General features: G+C 38.8%; 1 protein-coding gene across 2 annotated transcripts in view; it reads right to left on the bottom strand.

Annotated features, from left to right (window-relative positions):
* LOC132795445 (protein bunched, class 2/F/G isoform) overlaps positions 1–14,432 on the bottom strand; it is a 133,379-nt gene extending 118,947 nt beyond the window's left edge. The window contains exons 1-2 of one of the 2 annotated variants that reach the window (XM_060806152.1): positions 14,334–14,432; positions 1,359–5,827 (exon numbers count right to left, since the gene is read on the bottom strand). In XM_060806152.1, coding sequence (XP_060662135.1) covers positions 1,359–4,660 — 3,302 coding nt within the window. In that variant the 5' untranslated portion in view covers positions 4,661–5,827; positions 14,334–14,432. The remainder of the gene's footprint in view (positions 1–1,358; positions 5,828–14,333) is intronic. The other variant, XM_060806156.1, reaches the window with a different exon arrangement.
* Between the last annotated feature and the right edge of the window lie 1,926 nt (positions 14,433–16,358).

The following is a 16,358-nucleotide window of genomic DNA, read 5'->3' on the forward strand; positions in this document are numbered from 1 at the left end:
AACCTAATTGATTATGAAGAACACAAAGTAGACAGCCAGGCGCAGCGATTGCCGAAGTAAATGTTTGGTCAGCTCAAACAATCCGGCGATAAGGCGGAAACTGGCAAAGGGAAGCGGAGTAGACACAGAGAGAGAGGGGGGGACTGAGGCCCAAGGCAAAGTTCAAAGTCGCTGAATGAATGGAATGGGTTTTTTTTTGTGAATGAAAGTGGAAACAAAAATATAGTTGAAAGATGTTTATCAACAACAAAAACAACAACAACAATGAAGAAAGGCGGGTCGCAAAGCTAAATAATTGAGGCATTGATTAGAACTTAATTAATTGAAATGAAATTTGCATAATTATGAAATTTGTTCACATTAAAAGCAAATTTTAAAAAGCGTTAAGTGTTGAAATCGATTTATAAAAAGAAGTCCGGGATTTATCAAGTTATAAGGAATGAAGCGTAGTATTTGGTATATTTAGTATACCGAATATTTGGTATATTAACTTATTTAAGATCAACCTGACTTTTACTATTAAAATTAAGAAATTTGTTGATATTAAAAGCAAATTTTAAAAAACGTCAAATGTTGAAATTGATTTATAAAAGAAGTTCAAAATTTATCAAGTTATAAGGAATGAAGCGTAGTACTTGGTATATTTAGTATACCAAATTCTTAGTATATTTCCTAATTTAAGATCAACCAGACTTTTACTATTAAAATTAAGAAATTTGTTCATATTAAAAGCAAATTTTAAAAAGCGTCATTTATAAAAGAAGTTCGGGATTTATCAAGTTATAAGGAATTAGGCGTAGTAATTAGTATATTTAGTATACCGAATATTTGGTATATTAACTCATTTAAGATCAACCCGACTTTTACTTGTAAAATTATAAAAAAAATTTATTTCAAAAGCCAATATTAATAGTGAAAAACTCAAAAATCAATTTATATAAAAAGTTTGGGATTTATCAAGAATTAGACCCAGTATTTGGTATATTTAGTATACCAAATTTGTAGTACATTTCCCAATTTAAGATCAACCTGACCATATCTACTACTAAATACACAAATCAAATTTCTTGGCAACTCTAGTTTAAAAAGACGCTCATAGTTTCCTTATGTGACAATCTCTTGCAGATTACGCATCTCTTGTGTTAGTCATATCAGTATTTTATCGATCTATCATACAGTTTATTTAAAGACCATGATTTCACAGCAGTGAAACAGCAGCCAGCTAATGCATTTTGCTTCGCTTGGCGCCGCTAAAATGATTTATCTAAATTTCCTATTCCCTTTCTATAATATTTAAAATTTTTTTCTCCCAACATTGTATCGATATATTGTAGAAAATTATTGAACTTGTCACTTACCTTTCAGTCTCCGATTCTGCATTTGGTTGCTGCTGTAGCTGTTGTATTTGCGTTGCTGTCGATGATGCTGTTGCAGCAGCAGCAGTTGTGGCTGCTCCTGCAGCGACTGCTGCTGCTGTTGCTGATGATGTCGATTGCTGTTCATCGCTCAGAGCGAGCGATGTTGTCGTTGCGTCTGTTGCTGTTCCGGCTGCTACGTTTGCTGCTACATTTGGATTCGTTAAATTAACATTATTATTGGCACTAACACTCGCGATATTTGTTGGCGGAATCTGTTGTTGTTGCTGTTGGGTGGCTGCTGCTGCACCTCCTGCGGTTGATTGCTCATCCTGCAACACACCAGCGACCACCAGCTGTTGCTGCACATCAGCAATGGTTGCTGGCGCACTCTGCAGCTGTAACGTGGGTATGCCAGCTGCAGCAGCAACTGTGGTTGCTGCAATCACGCCAGCCGAAGACTCATAGCTGCTCATGTGCGACAGCAATGGCATTGTTTGTCCCTGAGTCTGTCCGGTTGCTGCTGCTGACGAGGGAGTTGCTGCTACGGCTGCTGCAACAGTTGCTGCTGCCGTTGCATTTGTGGAAGTGTTTGAAGTCTGTGGTGTTGGTTGTTGCTGTGTGGCCGAGGCCACCGATGTTGCTGACACTGCAACGGCTGGAAACTGTGCTGCTGCTGTCGATGGAGCAACACCATCGATTTGCGATGTCGCCTGTTGCTGCTGCTGCTGTTGTTGCTGATCCAGCTGGAAGTTGGGCGGTGGCTGCTGTTGCCCGGCAGCAACAGCTGCGAATGTGGGCGCTGCCTGAGGCGTCTGTGTGGCCGGCGACAATGGTTGCTGCTCCACATAGCTGCTGCTCATGGCTGCAGCCAACTGTGGCTCAGCAGCAGGAGCAACTGTTGCTGCTGTCGTGGCATTGTTGTTGTTATTGTTGTTGTTGCTGCCACCGCCGCCGCTGTTGTCACTGGCGCCGCCATTCTGAAAGTGCGTAGGCGGCAAATAAGCAGCCGCAGTTGCATTGCCAGCCACATCCATGGCTGCTGCTGCTGCTGCGGCGGCTGCTGCCTGCTCCTGTTGCTTCAGCTGCTGCAGCGACTGTTGCAACTGCTGTGCGGCTGCTGTGGCATAGTCCATGGGCAACGTTTGGCCATGGGGTGTGCCATCCGATGTCGCATTGGGCGTGGCTGCATTGGCATTCACGCTATCGTAGAGTTGTTGCTGCTGCTGTTGCTGTTGGGCATCGCTGTTGGCCGCATTGACAAATTGCTGCATGCCATGCACCACGGTGGCTGGCGCTGTCATGACGCCACTGGGCGTGCCAACAGCGGTTGCTGTTGCCTGCAATTGTTGATGCTGTTGCTGCTGCTGCTGTTGTTGTTGGTGTTGTTGGTGTTGCTGTTGTTGTTGTTGGGACTGTTGCTGATGCTGCTGTTGCAGATGCTCGGCAAAATTCCAATTGGCATCCGCTGAGGCAGCCTCCACATGATTCTCATGCAGCATTGTGGGCGGCAGTATCATGCTCTGTGTAGTCTTTGGCGGCAATGTTGCTGCTGCTGTTGCAGTGGTTGTTGCAGCTGCTGCTGCCCCACCATCATCCGCAATGCCAGCTGAATCCGAGTTACCAGTCTTTTCATTATTATTGGCTGCGCCCACACTGGAGTGATCCAAGTAGTCCATGCACATCCAGCGTCCACGCTTAAACGGCTCCGTCGACTCGATTTTAACAACCTTGAAGCGTTCGCTGCGATGCTGCGTCTCCTTCATGTCGTCCTTCTTCTTGGTGCCGCCCGGCGTCACCGCAGCACTCACCACATTGATAATGTTATCCGCCACATTCACCTGCACATTCTGTATGGTCTGACCGAGCGACGACGGCCCAATGGGATCAACCACAACGAGACCATACTGTGAACTGGTTGGAATAACGGGCGCCGTGGTGCTGAGCGCATTGTTAGCAAAGAATACCTCCTCCTTGGAGAACGTGTCCTCGGACATCGAGGGCGTCTCGTTCTCCAGATCCGTGATGCGACTGTTGTCGTCCGTATGAGATTCATCCAGATCATCGGCGGACTCATCGCCAGTATCTCCGCCGGCTGCATTCAGCTTGGCATGCCCGACCGTAACGGAGGTGATTTGAAATGAGGAAGTCGTCTTTGGTTTGCGATTGCTGCCAGCCATTGAGTTGCTGCTGGCAGCGCCACTCATGTTGCCCCCAGTGGTTGCTGATGCCGCCTGCTGGTGTCCTTGGCTGTGGCTGGTGTGGTGATGATGATGATGGTGATGCGCATGATGATGATGTTGCTGCTGTTGCTGCGGTGGCGGCGGCTGTTGCAAGCTACGTGTGGTTGCTGCTGCTGCTGTTGCTGCTGCACCATTATTATTTGGCGAGCTGGCCTTGCCACTGGCAACACCACCGCCACTGCTGTTGTTGCTGCCACCGCTGCCGCTGCTGCTGTTGGTTGTGGTTGATGTTGCTGTCGAGTTGTTGGTGGCCGTCGAGTTGTTGGTGCTGCTCGATTTGGGCGCCAGCGATACACTCGATGCGCTGCTGTTCAACGTCAACGTGCTGCTGGCACGCGACACCGCCGAACTGCCATCGACGCTGACGCTGACAACAGCCGCAGCAGCAGCGCCGCGACTGAGCGCATTCAAACGCAAACTTTCGCTGGTGGTGCGCTGTATGTTGTTGCTGTTGTTGCTGTTAGTGTTGCTGTTAGAGTTGGAGTTAGAGTTTGTGTTGTTGCTATTCTGATGCGCATGCGCCTGATGGTGATGCAAATGCGAGGCATGATGGTGATGATGATGTTGCCCACTGCCGCCCAACGAATTCACCTTCGTCAGCGGTGGCTTCTTGATGCTGGTGGTGCTCACCACGCCCACTCCCCGCGTCGGTGTCTGTATCGAGTTGCGACGCGCTGGCGCATTCCCTGGCCCAGTTGTTGTGCCACCTGTTGGCTTGAACTTGGCATTCAGATGACGATCGAACATGTTGTTGCTGCTGGCGCGTTGCTGTTGCTGCTGTTGATTTGCTTGTTGTTGCCGGCGTGTAGCGGCTGTGGTTGTTGCTGTTGTTGTTGTGGTTGCTGTGGGGTTGGCTACAATGCTGTGCGATTCTTGTGAGTTTTCTGGGGATGAGGCAGCTGAATTGCTGCCGCTTGCCGGACCGCTGTTAACAATTGTTGATGCTGCTGCTGCGGCGATGATTGCTGCTTGCTGTTGCTGTTGATGTTGCTGCTGTTGTTGTTGTTGTTGCTGATGTTGCTGACCGGAATCTTCGTTGGCAGCGCTTTGATTCTCGGCCATAATCGAATTGGATTTCAGCGTGCGCAAAGTTTTCAGCAAATAATCCAGATTGCTGACAATACTTTGGATTATTTTCGGAAACAAACAATTTCGAAAAGTTTATTCTTGTTGTTTTGGGTAAATGTTTTTGTTGTGTTGTTGTTTTGTTTATGGTCAAATTTGTGTAGTCACTTAAGAATTTGCTATTTAGTTTTGATTGTTATTAATGTCTGTTGTTTGTATGCAACTAGTTGCTGCTGTTGTCATCAGCTAATCACTGTATGTTGCTGCTGTTATCTGCTGTTGCTCCTGAATTTGTGGCAAACGATTTGCCCACTTCAAAGATGAAATTAGCGGCTGCCAGGCGACGACGACGATACATAGCGACCGTTGCGTTCCAGGTGCAACCAACTGACTGACGAATTACGACGACGACGACTGCGACGCGACGACAACAACGGCGACGGCAACGCGACCGCAACGATGACGACGACGACGACAACCAAACTACCGAAAACGAGAGACGCCCGCGAAAATTCAGTTGAATGATGTTGCTGTTGTTACTGTTGTTGTTGTGTGTGTTGATTTTGTTATGCTAAGTAATAAATTTAAATTTATTTGTTGCTGGCTTGCTTTTTGCAAAGCTATAATTTGCCTTTCCGCGTTTTATTAGCAACAACAACACGGACAATAACTACATAAGCCGCCAGCGTTGCCAGCAGCGCCATCTAGCGCTTGACTTTGGTTAGCGGGCGTTTCAATTTTCACATACATTCACTCACACACACACACACACACGAACACACAACACCACATCTCACACTCAGCGCAGCTGTTGTTGTTGTTGTTATAGTTGATGTTGTTGTTGGTTGTTATTAATATTAATCACTTAAATCAACACTTAAATGGAACACAAATATGTATTTATATAAATTATGTTATTTATAATAATAATTAATATATATATTTTTGTTATTTGTTGTTATACGGATTTAATATTTAACTAAGAATTTTAATTTAACTTTTGCATGAAATTAAAAACTTTGTTGCACTTTTCACTATTTATTTCCATTTGTTTATTTACTTAATATTTTGTTTTGTTTGGTGTTTTTTGTCTCGCGGAATTATTCTTCAATTTCTTTGTGCCCGTTTTACTAGCAATGCAGTAAAGCTGTAGAAATTTAATTCCTGCAAAAAGAGAGAGAAGAGAGAAGAACATAAATATTAGTGTAATTCAATTAAATGTCCATTCAATTTCAGCTATAATTAATGGCACTGCACAACGCGACGTATACGTAACGCGGCGATATTTTGGGCGTCGCACACAAATTCTTATTTATTAATTAATTGGAAACCTTTTGAGAATTACTTAAGATGAGCTAAATATGCACTGCGGATTCATCGATTATTAGTTGTAATAAATAAGGTAATTCAATGCCTGGGGGACCATGGAGCGAGTATCAAGTGTACAACAAACGGAAACAAAACTTAAATAATTATAGAAACCTAATGCTGCGGCGATTGCTCAGCTCAAATGTAATTGGAACCTCCTCAAAGGCTAAACTTTCGCCAATCATATTTTTCCATTTCATAATAGCAATGAATCAAATCGGAAACCTTGAGAAACCAAAGCGCTAATCACCAAATAGGAGTGCAAAAATAGGTTCTAAGCTATATTAATATATGAATAATGAAAGTATACAAATTTTAGAACTTTCCTAAACATTTTTAGAACAATCTCTACAAATTTTATCTATTTCATAATATTGTTAAATGAAATTGAGACCTTTTTTGAAGATCAGCCAAAGTACTAATCACCAAATAAGTGTGCAACCATAAATTTTAAACAAAATGAAATGTGAATAGTGAAAATATAACAATCTTTGGAACTTCTTCTAGACATTTTAATTACTAAATATTTTTTCCTATTTCACAATATTAGCAAATCAAATTTAAACCTTCTGAAACCTTTCTAGTTATGATCATTCAATTATGAAAATATCAAAATTGAAGAACTTTCTCTAAATATAATACTTTTATTTCACAAAAAAGAAGACTACAACATTTTTTGCATTTTATTTTATTATTCTATCAAATTTAAACTCTCTGAACCCTTTCTAGCTGAGTGCTAATCACCAAATAAGACTGTAAATTAATTTCTAAGCTAAATTAACGATGAATAATGAAAATATATGCAAATTTTAAAAGCTTCTCTACAGATTTTATTTTTATTTCGAAATATTTCCCTATTTCATAACATTATTAAATCAAATTTAAACCCTCTGAAACCTTTCAAGCTAAGTGCTAATGAGAGATAAGTAATAGAAATATACAAATTTTAGAACATTCTCTAAACATTCAATTTCCATTTCAACATTTTTTCCTATTTCATATTATTAAATCATTTCTAAGCCCTCTGAAACCTTTCAGGCTAAGTGCTAATCACCAAATATGACTGCAAAATAAGTTCTAAGCGAAATATACAAATTTTATAAGTTTCTCTACAGATTTTACTTATCTTTCAAAATATTTCCTCATTTCATAACATTATTAAATCAAATGTAAACCCTCTGAACCCTTTCAATCTAAGTGCTAATCACCAAATATGACTGCAAAATAAGTTCTAAGCGAAATGCATGGTTGGATGCAAATAGAAGAGATACTAAAGCAAATAAATATGATAAAGACAGTATTATGCGCTCTGCTCTCTGAGAAACCGCTCTCCTATGTATTAGCTTAAGCTATAGCTTTGGTCTAGCTATGTCAATGACTGTAGCTTTTTTTTTGCATGTTTGCTGTATTTTGTATCTCTAGCTGTATCTGTTTCTGTTTCTGTCTCTCTAGATTTCATAACTGCGTAGTTCACTCTTGTCTCGTTATTAAGTATTTTGCTTGTGGTCATGATCATGATAATGATCATCATGTTGACGATCAGCATGATGATAATCATGCTGATGATTTTCAGTTTTCTTCTCCGTTTCGGTATTTTTTGTTTTATTATTGATTTCATTATTTCTGTCGTGCGTCGTAGTTTGTTGAATTAGTTAAGTGCCACATTAGACGAGCTTCCTTTTCTCCCCCTCCTAGTTTTTTTCAATTTGTTTTTGTTTTCTTTTTTTTTTTGAACTGCCTTTTTTTGCATTGTCGCTTTGCCAAATTGTTTGATTATCAATGCGCTGGGTGCTGCTCTCTTTTTGTTTTTTTGTTCAAAAACTGTTTTAATATTTTAAATATTTGCTTCTTTCGGCTTTTTACTCTCCGCGATGCTTTCGTATTTCTGTGTGTATTATTTAATTGAATACGTTTACGGAAATAAACGCGCAATTGACGATTGCCAAAACAAACAGCACAAATACAAAAAAAAAAGCCAGGAACTTGCTTTGCAAATTTAAGCATCGAAGTGTTTATACTCTTAAGTGACTAATAAATAAATTTGCTAAAAGAGATTAACTGATTGTCTCTACTTCTATACTTTCTTTTAATTGTAATTAAATCTCTGCTGATTTTTTCCAATTTAAATAATCTTTTTAACCTGGCTTATTCCGCAGTTCTGCTAAAAAGTGAATATGCTCAATTTCAGAGAAAGGGAGAAATAAAAGAAGAGAAAAAAAGTGTGCAAAAACAAAACGCGTTAAATGAACGGACGCGTTATATTATTTGTGTGTGTATTTGTATTGGTTAATAGCCGTAAGCTTTGCCGATCATTCATAAATTGCGTGGAACTGTTTAACTTTCGTAGGTGTGTGAGTGTGTGTGTTTGCGTGTGTGTAAGCGGGCGCGTGTGTTTGACGTTTTGAACTTTTGCGTGTGCCCCCAGCCCGAAGGCAAAGTCAAGACCTTGAAGCAACTCTTTTAGCCAAAATAACAAAAAACAACTACAATATTTTGCAAATGACAAAACAAAAAACAATAACAACAAATCAGTTATAGGTCAACACTGGTCAGAGCACTCTCAGCAGGTGCTGTGCTGAGAGTCTATTGGCCTTGTTCTTTTGCAGGTACAAAAAGTTGGTTAACAGATCTTTGTTGTTTGTTCTTCTAGAGAATGGAGGTTAAGATCAGAGAATTCATCAGAGCGATCATTTCGCATATGGCAAATTGTTATTTGTTTGCAAAAAAACCAAACCAAAACACATGTGAGATAGATAAACGAAGCTAGAATTTTGTCTGTTGTCCAAATGAAACTGATCAATTTGCTCAAATGACGTTTCCCATGAACCGCAAAATACTAATAATGTTGTGGAAAGATTTGGTCGTTATATTTGATGGCAGCAAATAAATTCAACTTTTAATAGTAATAATAGTATATAGAAAAAGAAGCAAATCTTCAACTGAGCTATTAATCTTAAACAGCTTATTTTAAGATTATCGATAATTGAACTGATCGATAACATCTTTAATATTTTGAAGTGCTTTAATAATAATGTGAAAAGATTATATTCACAATCTCAAATGGTTTAATACTAATTTTAGAAATAATAATATGAAGAGAGCATGTTGAAAGTCCAATTCTAATTACTAAACTATTCCAATTATATTTCACTACCGCGTTAATCGATAATTACAGTGATCGATAACATCGCGATGTTGAATACCTCAGCGAATATTAAGCGAATCTTCAACTCAAATTTCAATTCTTAATTATTTTCATTAATCTCAAACAAGTTATTTATAGATGATCGATAATTGAACTGATCGATAACATCTTTAATATTTTGAAGTACTTTAATAATAATGTGAAAAGATTATATTCGCAATCTCAAATGGTTTAATACTAATTTTAGAAATAATAATATGAAGAGAGCATGTTGAAAGTCCAATTCTAATTACTAAACTATTCCAATTATATTTCACTACCGCGTTAATCGATAATTACAGTGATCGATAACATCGCGATGTTGAATACCTCAGCGAATATTAAGCGAATCTTCAACTCAAATTTCAATTCTTAATTATTTTCATTAATCTCAAACAAGTTATTTATAGATGATCGATAATTGAACTGATCGATAACATCTTTAATATTTTGAAGTACTTTAATAATAATGTGAAAAGATTATATTCGCAATCTCAAATGGCTTAATACTAATATTAGAAATAATTATACGAAGAGAACATGATGAAAGTCCAATTCTAATTACTAAACAATTCCAATTATATTCCACTACCGCGTTAATCGATAATTACAGTGATCGATAACATCGCGATGTTGAATACCTCAGCGAGATAAATACAGGGAATCACAGTTGGTGCGATTTAGATTAATATTGGCTCGTTATGGGCGATAACTGATATTTATGTGGTTGCCACAAAGACATGCCACATCAAGTGGGTTATAGGAGCAGTGGCCCATAATCAAGGCATCTGCAATTGCACTTACACACGCTTGTATCTGCATATGAGTGAGTGAGTGTTGTCTGTGTATCCAGCAGATACAATTTGCCATCGAAGAAGGTGCCGCTGTAACTTGCAACGCCTGCCTCAACACAGAGAATGAGTGAGAGAGAGAGCGAAGAGGCAACAACAACAACGACAACTGCAGCAAGAACAAAGCGCAGCGAAGAAATGGCAACAGCAGAAGAACTAATTGCAACGACCAAGTATAAAATCGATGAAGCAAAAAATATAATGAAGAACCAACTACAACAACACCGACAACAACAACAACAGATAGCGAGTGGAGACAAGAGCAGACAGAGCAGAGAAAAAGCGAGAGAGCGAGAGTGGAAAAATTTACAGATGGAGAGAGCGAATGCGCGTTAAACAAATTGCAACAATTTTCCCAATAGAGCAGAGGCAAAAACTAAAAGCGACTGAGACGCAGTGGCAGCAGAAGCAGCAGCAGCAGCGTTAGAGCGAGAGGCAGAGAGTGAGGCAGCCTGTTGGCCTCCTGCCTACACACACACACATACACTAACAAATACGAATACAAAGCCAGAGGCTGAGACACGCGTAACGCAGGCAGCAACGTGGGCGCCTACAAGTGGGCGGGCAAAGGGCTGCGGTCGGCGGGGGCCAAAGCATAGCAAACAAACAGTGCAAATTGGCAAAACGAGGCGAGAGCGAGAGAGCGCGCGAAAGCAGAGCACAAAGTGCAAAATGTGGAGAGAAGAGAGCGCGCAAATATTCTGTCGGCTCTCGCAATGCGCCTCGCTCTCTCGCTCTCATTCTGGCTCTCTCTCTTCATTTGGCACTGGCACTGAAGAAGACGAAGAAGACAGCTGCCGGTAATCAATATTGATGATAGCAGAAGCAACGACGACAACGGCAGCGCAACAACGAAGATAAAGAGCAAAAGGGAAAAGGTCAAAGTGAAATGCAAAATCAAAACTTGACAAAGGCATTTAAATGCAATTTAATTAAACACCAAAAGAAAATACCACCAAAAAAACAAGTAAAAGAGAGCAAAACATACCAAAAAAAAAACGAAGAAAGAAAATGACTCATTAAACGCGTGAGAAAGGAAGTAGAGAATAGTTGAAGAAGAGCAAACACAAAGCACACTAAACAATAAGATATTGCATATCCAAAAGATACAAAATCTCTTCACACACTGCAAAAAAAAAAAAAAACCATATTCAATTATCAAAGCAAATAGAATCTCTGAAAGCAACTGAAACTGCCAAATGAATAAATAACAAAATAAATAAATTCATTTCTATTTACGATACATTTTCGTTTCGTTTGTCAACAATTTTCGGTTTTTTTTTTTTTGACAGCACTGCAGACGTGACTCTGCGCACATTGTTTGCCCCTTCTGTCCCCTGAATCGAAAACTCGACAGACGCAGCACAAATAATTTATACGTATAAAAGGAATACCATCAAGCTATACTTAGTTGCATAGAGTTGCATTTGAGGCTTAGTATTTGTTATTAACAAAATGGCAAATTAAATAAACAATGCAATTGCTATCGATACATATCGAATTCAACTTGATGTAAACAAAAAGTCAGCATTTAAAAAAGCTCTGTCATCGATCCTGAGAGATTGCAAGAAAAAATATTTCACTTTGTCATGAAATACGAGAAGACGACGCCAAGACGGCGACTTTAGAACTGCGAGAGACTCTTCTCACTTGTCTTGGCTTGTGTCTGTCTCTGCCTGGTTCAAGGTTAATCATAGACTCTGCTGTCTGCGACTGCAATGTGCTAAAGACCCATCTCTATAATTCCAATAAGACAACGCACGGCATTGAAGCGAAGACAATGTTCCAATAAGCAAAGTTCTTTGATCTTTAAGCGGAGGAATAAGACAATCGGAGCGATAATTACGGAAATATTGAAACTCATATATTTAACGATTAGTTTGTATCTAGTTATTGAACTCTACAAGCGAATTTAATTACTTCTCATTAATAAAAATATTGCAAATCTTAATTACCGAAATATATCACCTAATCTATATATCGATTAACATTGAATTGTTATTTATCTATTAACAAGAGAAGTTTATAGTTCATTTAACTTTATGAACTGTCGCAAAAATATAAATTTGGAGTCTCTTTACTAGAAATATTGAATTGTAGATCTTCATTAAGGAATTATCTAAGCAAAATTATTGAAATTATTAAAAATAAATATTTAACTTTTTAGTAGAATTTAACTTAATTCTTGATTCAAATACGAATTGATCTAGTTAAAATATTGGAATTCAGAAGATTGCCTCAATTTAATTATCGATTAAAAGACGTATCGATTTAAATTACATTTTAAAGACGATTAAATTACATTTTATCGTTATTTTTAATATTGAATATGAATCGCATCGATTTCCGCTTTATTGAAAAGTGCACTTACTCTTTAGTAGAAGGTAATAATACTATATTCCGTAATTGATTTCAGCAGCAAACTGACTGACAACTTTGAGGCATTACCAGACTGCAAGTCTCGCATTACGTTAATGGGAATTCGACTTGCGATTTGATTGCATTTGAAATTCCTTGCAACAAATATTGGCATTGGTTAAAAGACATTGCAATGGAGTTGTTGCAGAGAGTGTAAACAATGTGCAAACAGCTGATTTAGTTATAAACAAAATGACTAAATTGCTTTGACAGCTGTTTTCTTCGCTTCGCAGTGCGAACAACAACACTTCCAATAGCAAATCCAATCAGAATGGAAAAAATCTATACACATGTGTGTGTTTGTGTGTGCAAGAAAGAAACAACAAGTAAAAAGGTACAAAGTGCAAATATTGCCAGCAGCAACAACAATAACTACAATCAAGCGAAAGTGAACGAAAATTGTAATAACAACAACAAGAGCGCAACGCATTTAATTCTGCTGCGGCTGCACTGACAACAACAACAACAACATCTGCAAGGATGGGCGGATATCGACGTCAACGTCGACGCAGGGCAGCGCCTCACACACACACACACACAAGCACGCACAAACCTCACATATTTCTCAACAACTTTAAATGAATTTTCATTTTGTGTTTACAACATTTACGACACTTTTGTACATTTTGTTATTAATAATTTGATTAAATTCTTCACTCGCACACATACACTGACAATCTTTGTTGTTTATGGTTTTATTTTATTACTGTTTTTCATTTCTTTTTTTCTTTTTGGCTTTGACGTTCACATCGATTTGTTGCACTGTGCAGCTGACGACGATGAGACGGCGACGTCGCGACATTGCGTCGCTGCCTGATTAGATTTTTTGAATCATTTTAGCATTTTCATAACTTGCATATTTAACTTACACACAACGCCAGTTGCCAGCGTATTTTATGCATTTCAATTCAATGAAATTATAACGAAAACTGAACGGCTACAAAAGAAATATGTTGAATTTTCGTTTTGCAACTACAAATAAAACACTAAAATCGGACAAAAGGAACAAAATTTGACGTGAGCGAGAGAGCGAATGAGTGAGAGCGCAAAACGAGTGTGCGAGAGCGCAACCACACACACACACACATACGCACACACTACAAGAGCGTGAGCATGAGAGAGCGCCACACACAGCTACACAACAGCAGCGCGCGTGTGAGAGAGGGAGAGAGCGCACACTTCACATTAAGTAAACGAAGCTCGTGCAAGGCAGATTTGCAAAAAATTTTGCAAAAAAAAACAAGAGAAGAAAAGGCCAAGCCACTTTAAACATGGGCAGCCAGCAGAAACAACAACAATAAAGGGTATTAAACAATTTGCGGCGGCGACGACGTCGCCAAATGGCTTCCAAAAATTTTTTTTTTAGGTTTTTTCACTACACGCACACACACAGGCGAACGAATGTATGTGCTTATACATATACACGCACACTGTCGTCGGCGTCCAGCAAACACAACGCGCACATATTTTTGTACTTAACAATTTTGTATCTCTTTAATTGTTTTACACACAATTTTCGGTTGATGTAAATTATTCACATTTTCAGCGTGTAAATGCACCATGCATTGGTGCCTATTTTTTTTTTGTGCCCGTTTCTTATTCAATTTGCACGCACACACACAGGCGCAAATGTAGAGAGACACGCACACACACACACATGCACTCACTCACTTTACACATTTTTTTTTTGTGGTACGTATGTACAATATATATCGGCGCTCACTGCTCTGCTGTTGGGTTTTGTGTGCGAATTGGTTTTATATTTATGTGCTTAACACTTTGCTTGCCATTTACTTATTATGCTTGTGCTTGCGGTATTTGTTGCTATTTTCAATTACAAACTTTTCACCTTGAAATTTTTACGGCAGGCTCCGAACGGTCGACAGATTGTGGCGGTCGGGCGATAGACACTCGGTTTGATGCAACACTGAGCGCTACAGTGTGACCCGGAACAGGGAAGTGTCAATTTGCTAGCAAAAAGCCGACTTCATATCAAAATATACCAAAAAGGTATATTATTTATTGCTTTCCAACACTAGTACAAACGTGTATTTAATATTTTATTAATTTTAAAATATCGAATAAAGTAAATGTTTATGTTGTTTGCAAAACGATTTAAATATTGAAATACAAATTATATGTTTTGTAATTATTATTAAATTATTTTATTGTATTTTTTTATTAATATATTTTAAATTATGTAAATAAAATATTAAAAACTACTTGTGTATCTATATTTTTAAGAATAATAATAATAGATAATAGATTTCATTGACTTAAAAATGCACAAAAATTATAATTTGATTCCTTATTAACTGAGTTGTTTTGTATATAAATAAATTAGATGTTGAGTCTAATAATATTTAAATTGGCGGCAATGCGCGCTGCATTGCAAAATTTGAGTGATTTATAACGAGGGCTAGCTTTGGTAGCGTTCTGTGACAGCAACAGTTGCGAAACCGCTCCGTGGCGTTCAGTGTATGGAACTGTTGCGTAGCATTGTTGAGCACACGCTATTGACGGTTATTTTTGAATGTTCAAAGAGTGGCAAGTTTTTTAAAGAGCGTAGAAAGTCTTACATCAGCTTAAATGTGCCTTCTGATGTTGCAATCTCTGGTCAAAGAGAATCAATAATCAATTCGTAATGTAAACGAAATCTGAGACATAGGTCAACGTCGCAAATCGTGCTAATGATCAAGATTCCACCCCCAAAAACGCATACGCTGACCAGTCGACTGTGTGTTTCGTCTGCGTCGGAACGTGTTTTGGATTAGAATTAAGCCGATATAATAACAGCGTCGGCCTTTGAAGATTGCAACACCCCCGCATTTAAATTGCAACGCGAAGAGAAAAAATGAGGAAAAACCTCAAGGCAAAATGACCAACGCCAAAAGGGGAACCGGTGAATGGCAAACAGCAGCAGCAGAAGCAACAGCAACATCCCAAGGACCGGACATGTTTTCTGCGTAATTAGTGCAAATGCCTTTGTGTGAGGGTGCAGCACACACACACACGCAGCTGCCACCCCTACTCAAGAGCGGGGGGCGGTCAGTGGAGCGTATGCCTTGAATTCTCGTTCTTTTCGCATTTTTGCTTTCTTTAACAATTTCCATTTGATTGCATTTCGACGCCGGTTCCCAGCATAAACACACACACACACACATACATGCACACGCACACACATGCACGCGCTTAAGCACAAACACGCAGCATTCATTAGGGTGACCAGCGTCCAGTTTCGCCTGAGCTTAACTGTCATTTCCATAAAATCCCAGACTACGCACACACACATACATGCATACACATACAGCTCAATGACTTCGCCCGCCCACACACACACACTTATACACTCATACACACGCACGCACTCATCGACAGACGTATGCAAAACTTTCGTTCACTCTCGTCGCACTTTCTCCACTTCTGCCCTTTCCACTAATTATGAAGATGAATGTCCTTATTGCTTTTATACGCTTTGCGTGCGTGTGTATGTGTGTGTGTGTGTGTGTCTAGTTGCCGACATTCTCTATTAATAATGCTTTCGGTCACACTCTGCATACATTCGTTGAAATTTGTTGCCATTCCCTCAAATTTGGACCACTAAAACTTTGCCACTGCCCACAGTGGGACAAAGCATATGAAAAATTTGAATAAATTATCTTGAAACAAATACTAAATCAGGAAACTAAATTTACCAATTGAATTCAAAGATTTTAAACAGACTATCAAAAATAATTATTTAAAATAATAATACAATTAAAAAAAAACAACAACTGAAGGTATTTAAAATAAATACAATTTTTTTTTGTATATATCCTGTTTATTTACAATCCATCTAATTGATAAAAGGTAAATTTTATAAAATAAATAAAAT

Source organism: Drosophila nasuta, chromosome 2L, assembly GCF_023558535.2.
Source record: "Drosophila nasuta strain 15112-1781.00 chromosome 2L, ASM2355853v1, whole genome shotgun sequence".
NCBI lineage: Eukaryota > Metazoa > Arthropoda > Insecta > Diptera > Drosophilidae > Drosophila > Drosophila nasuta.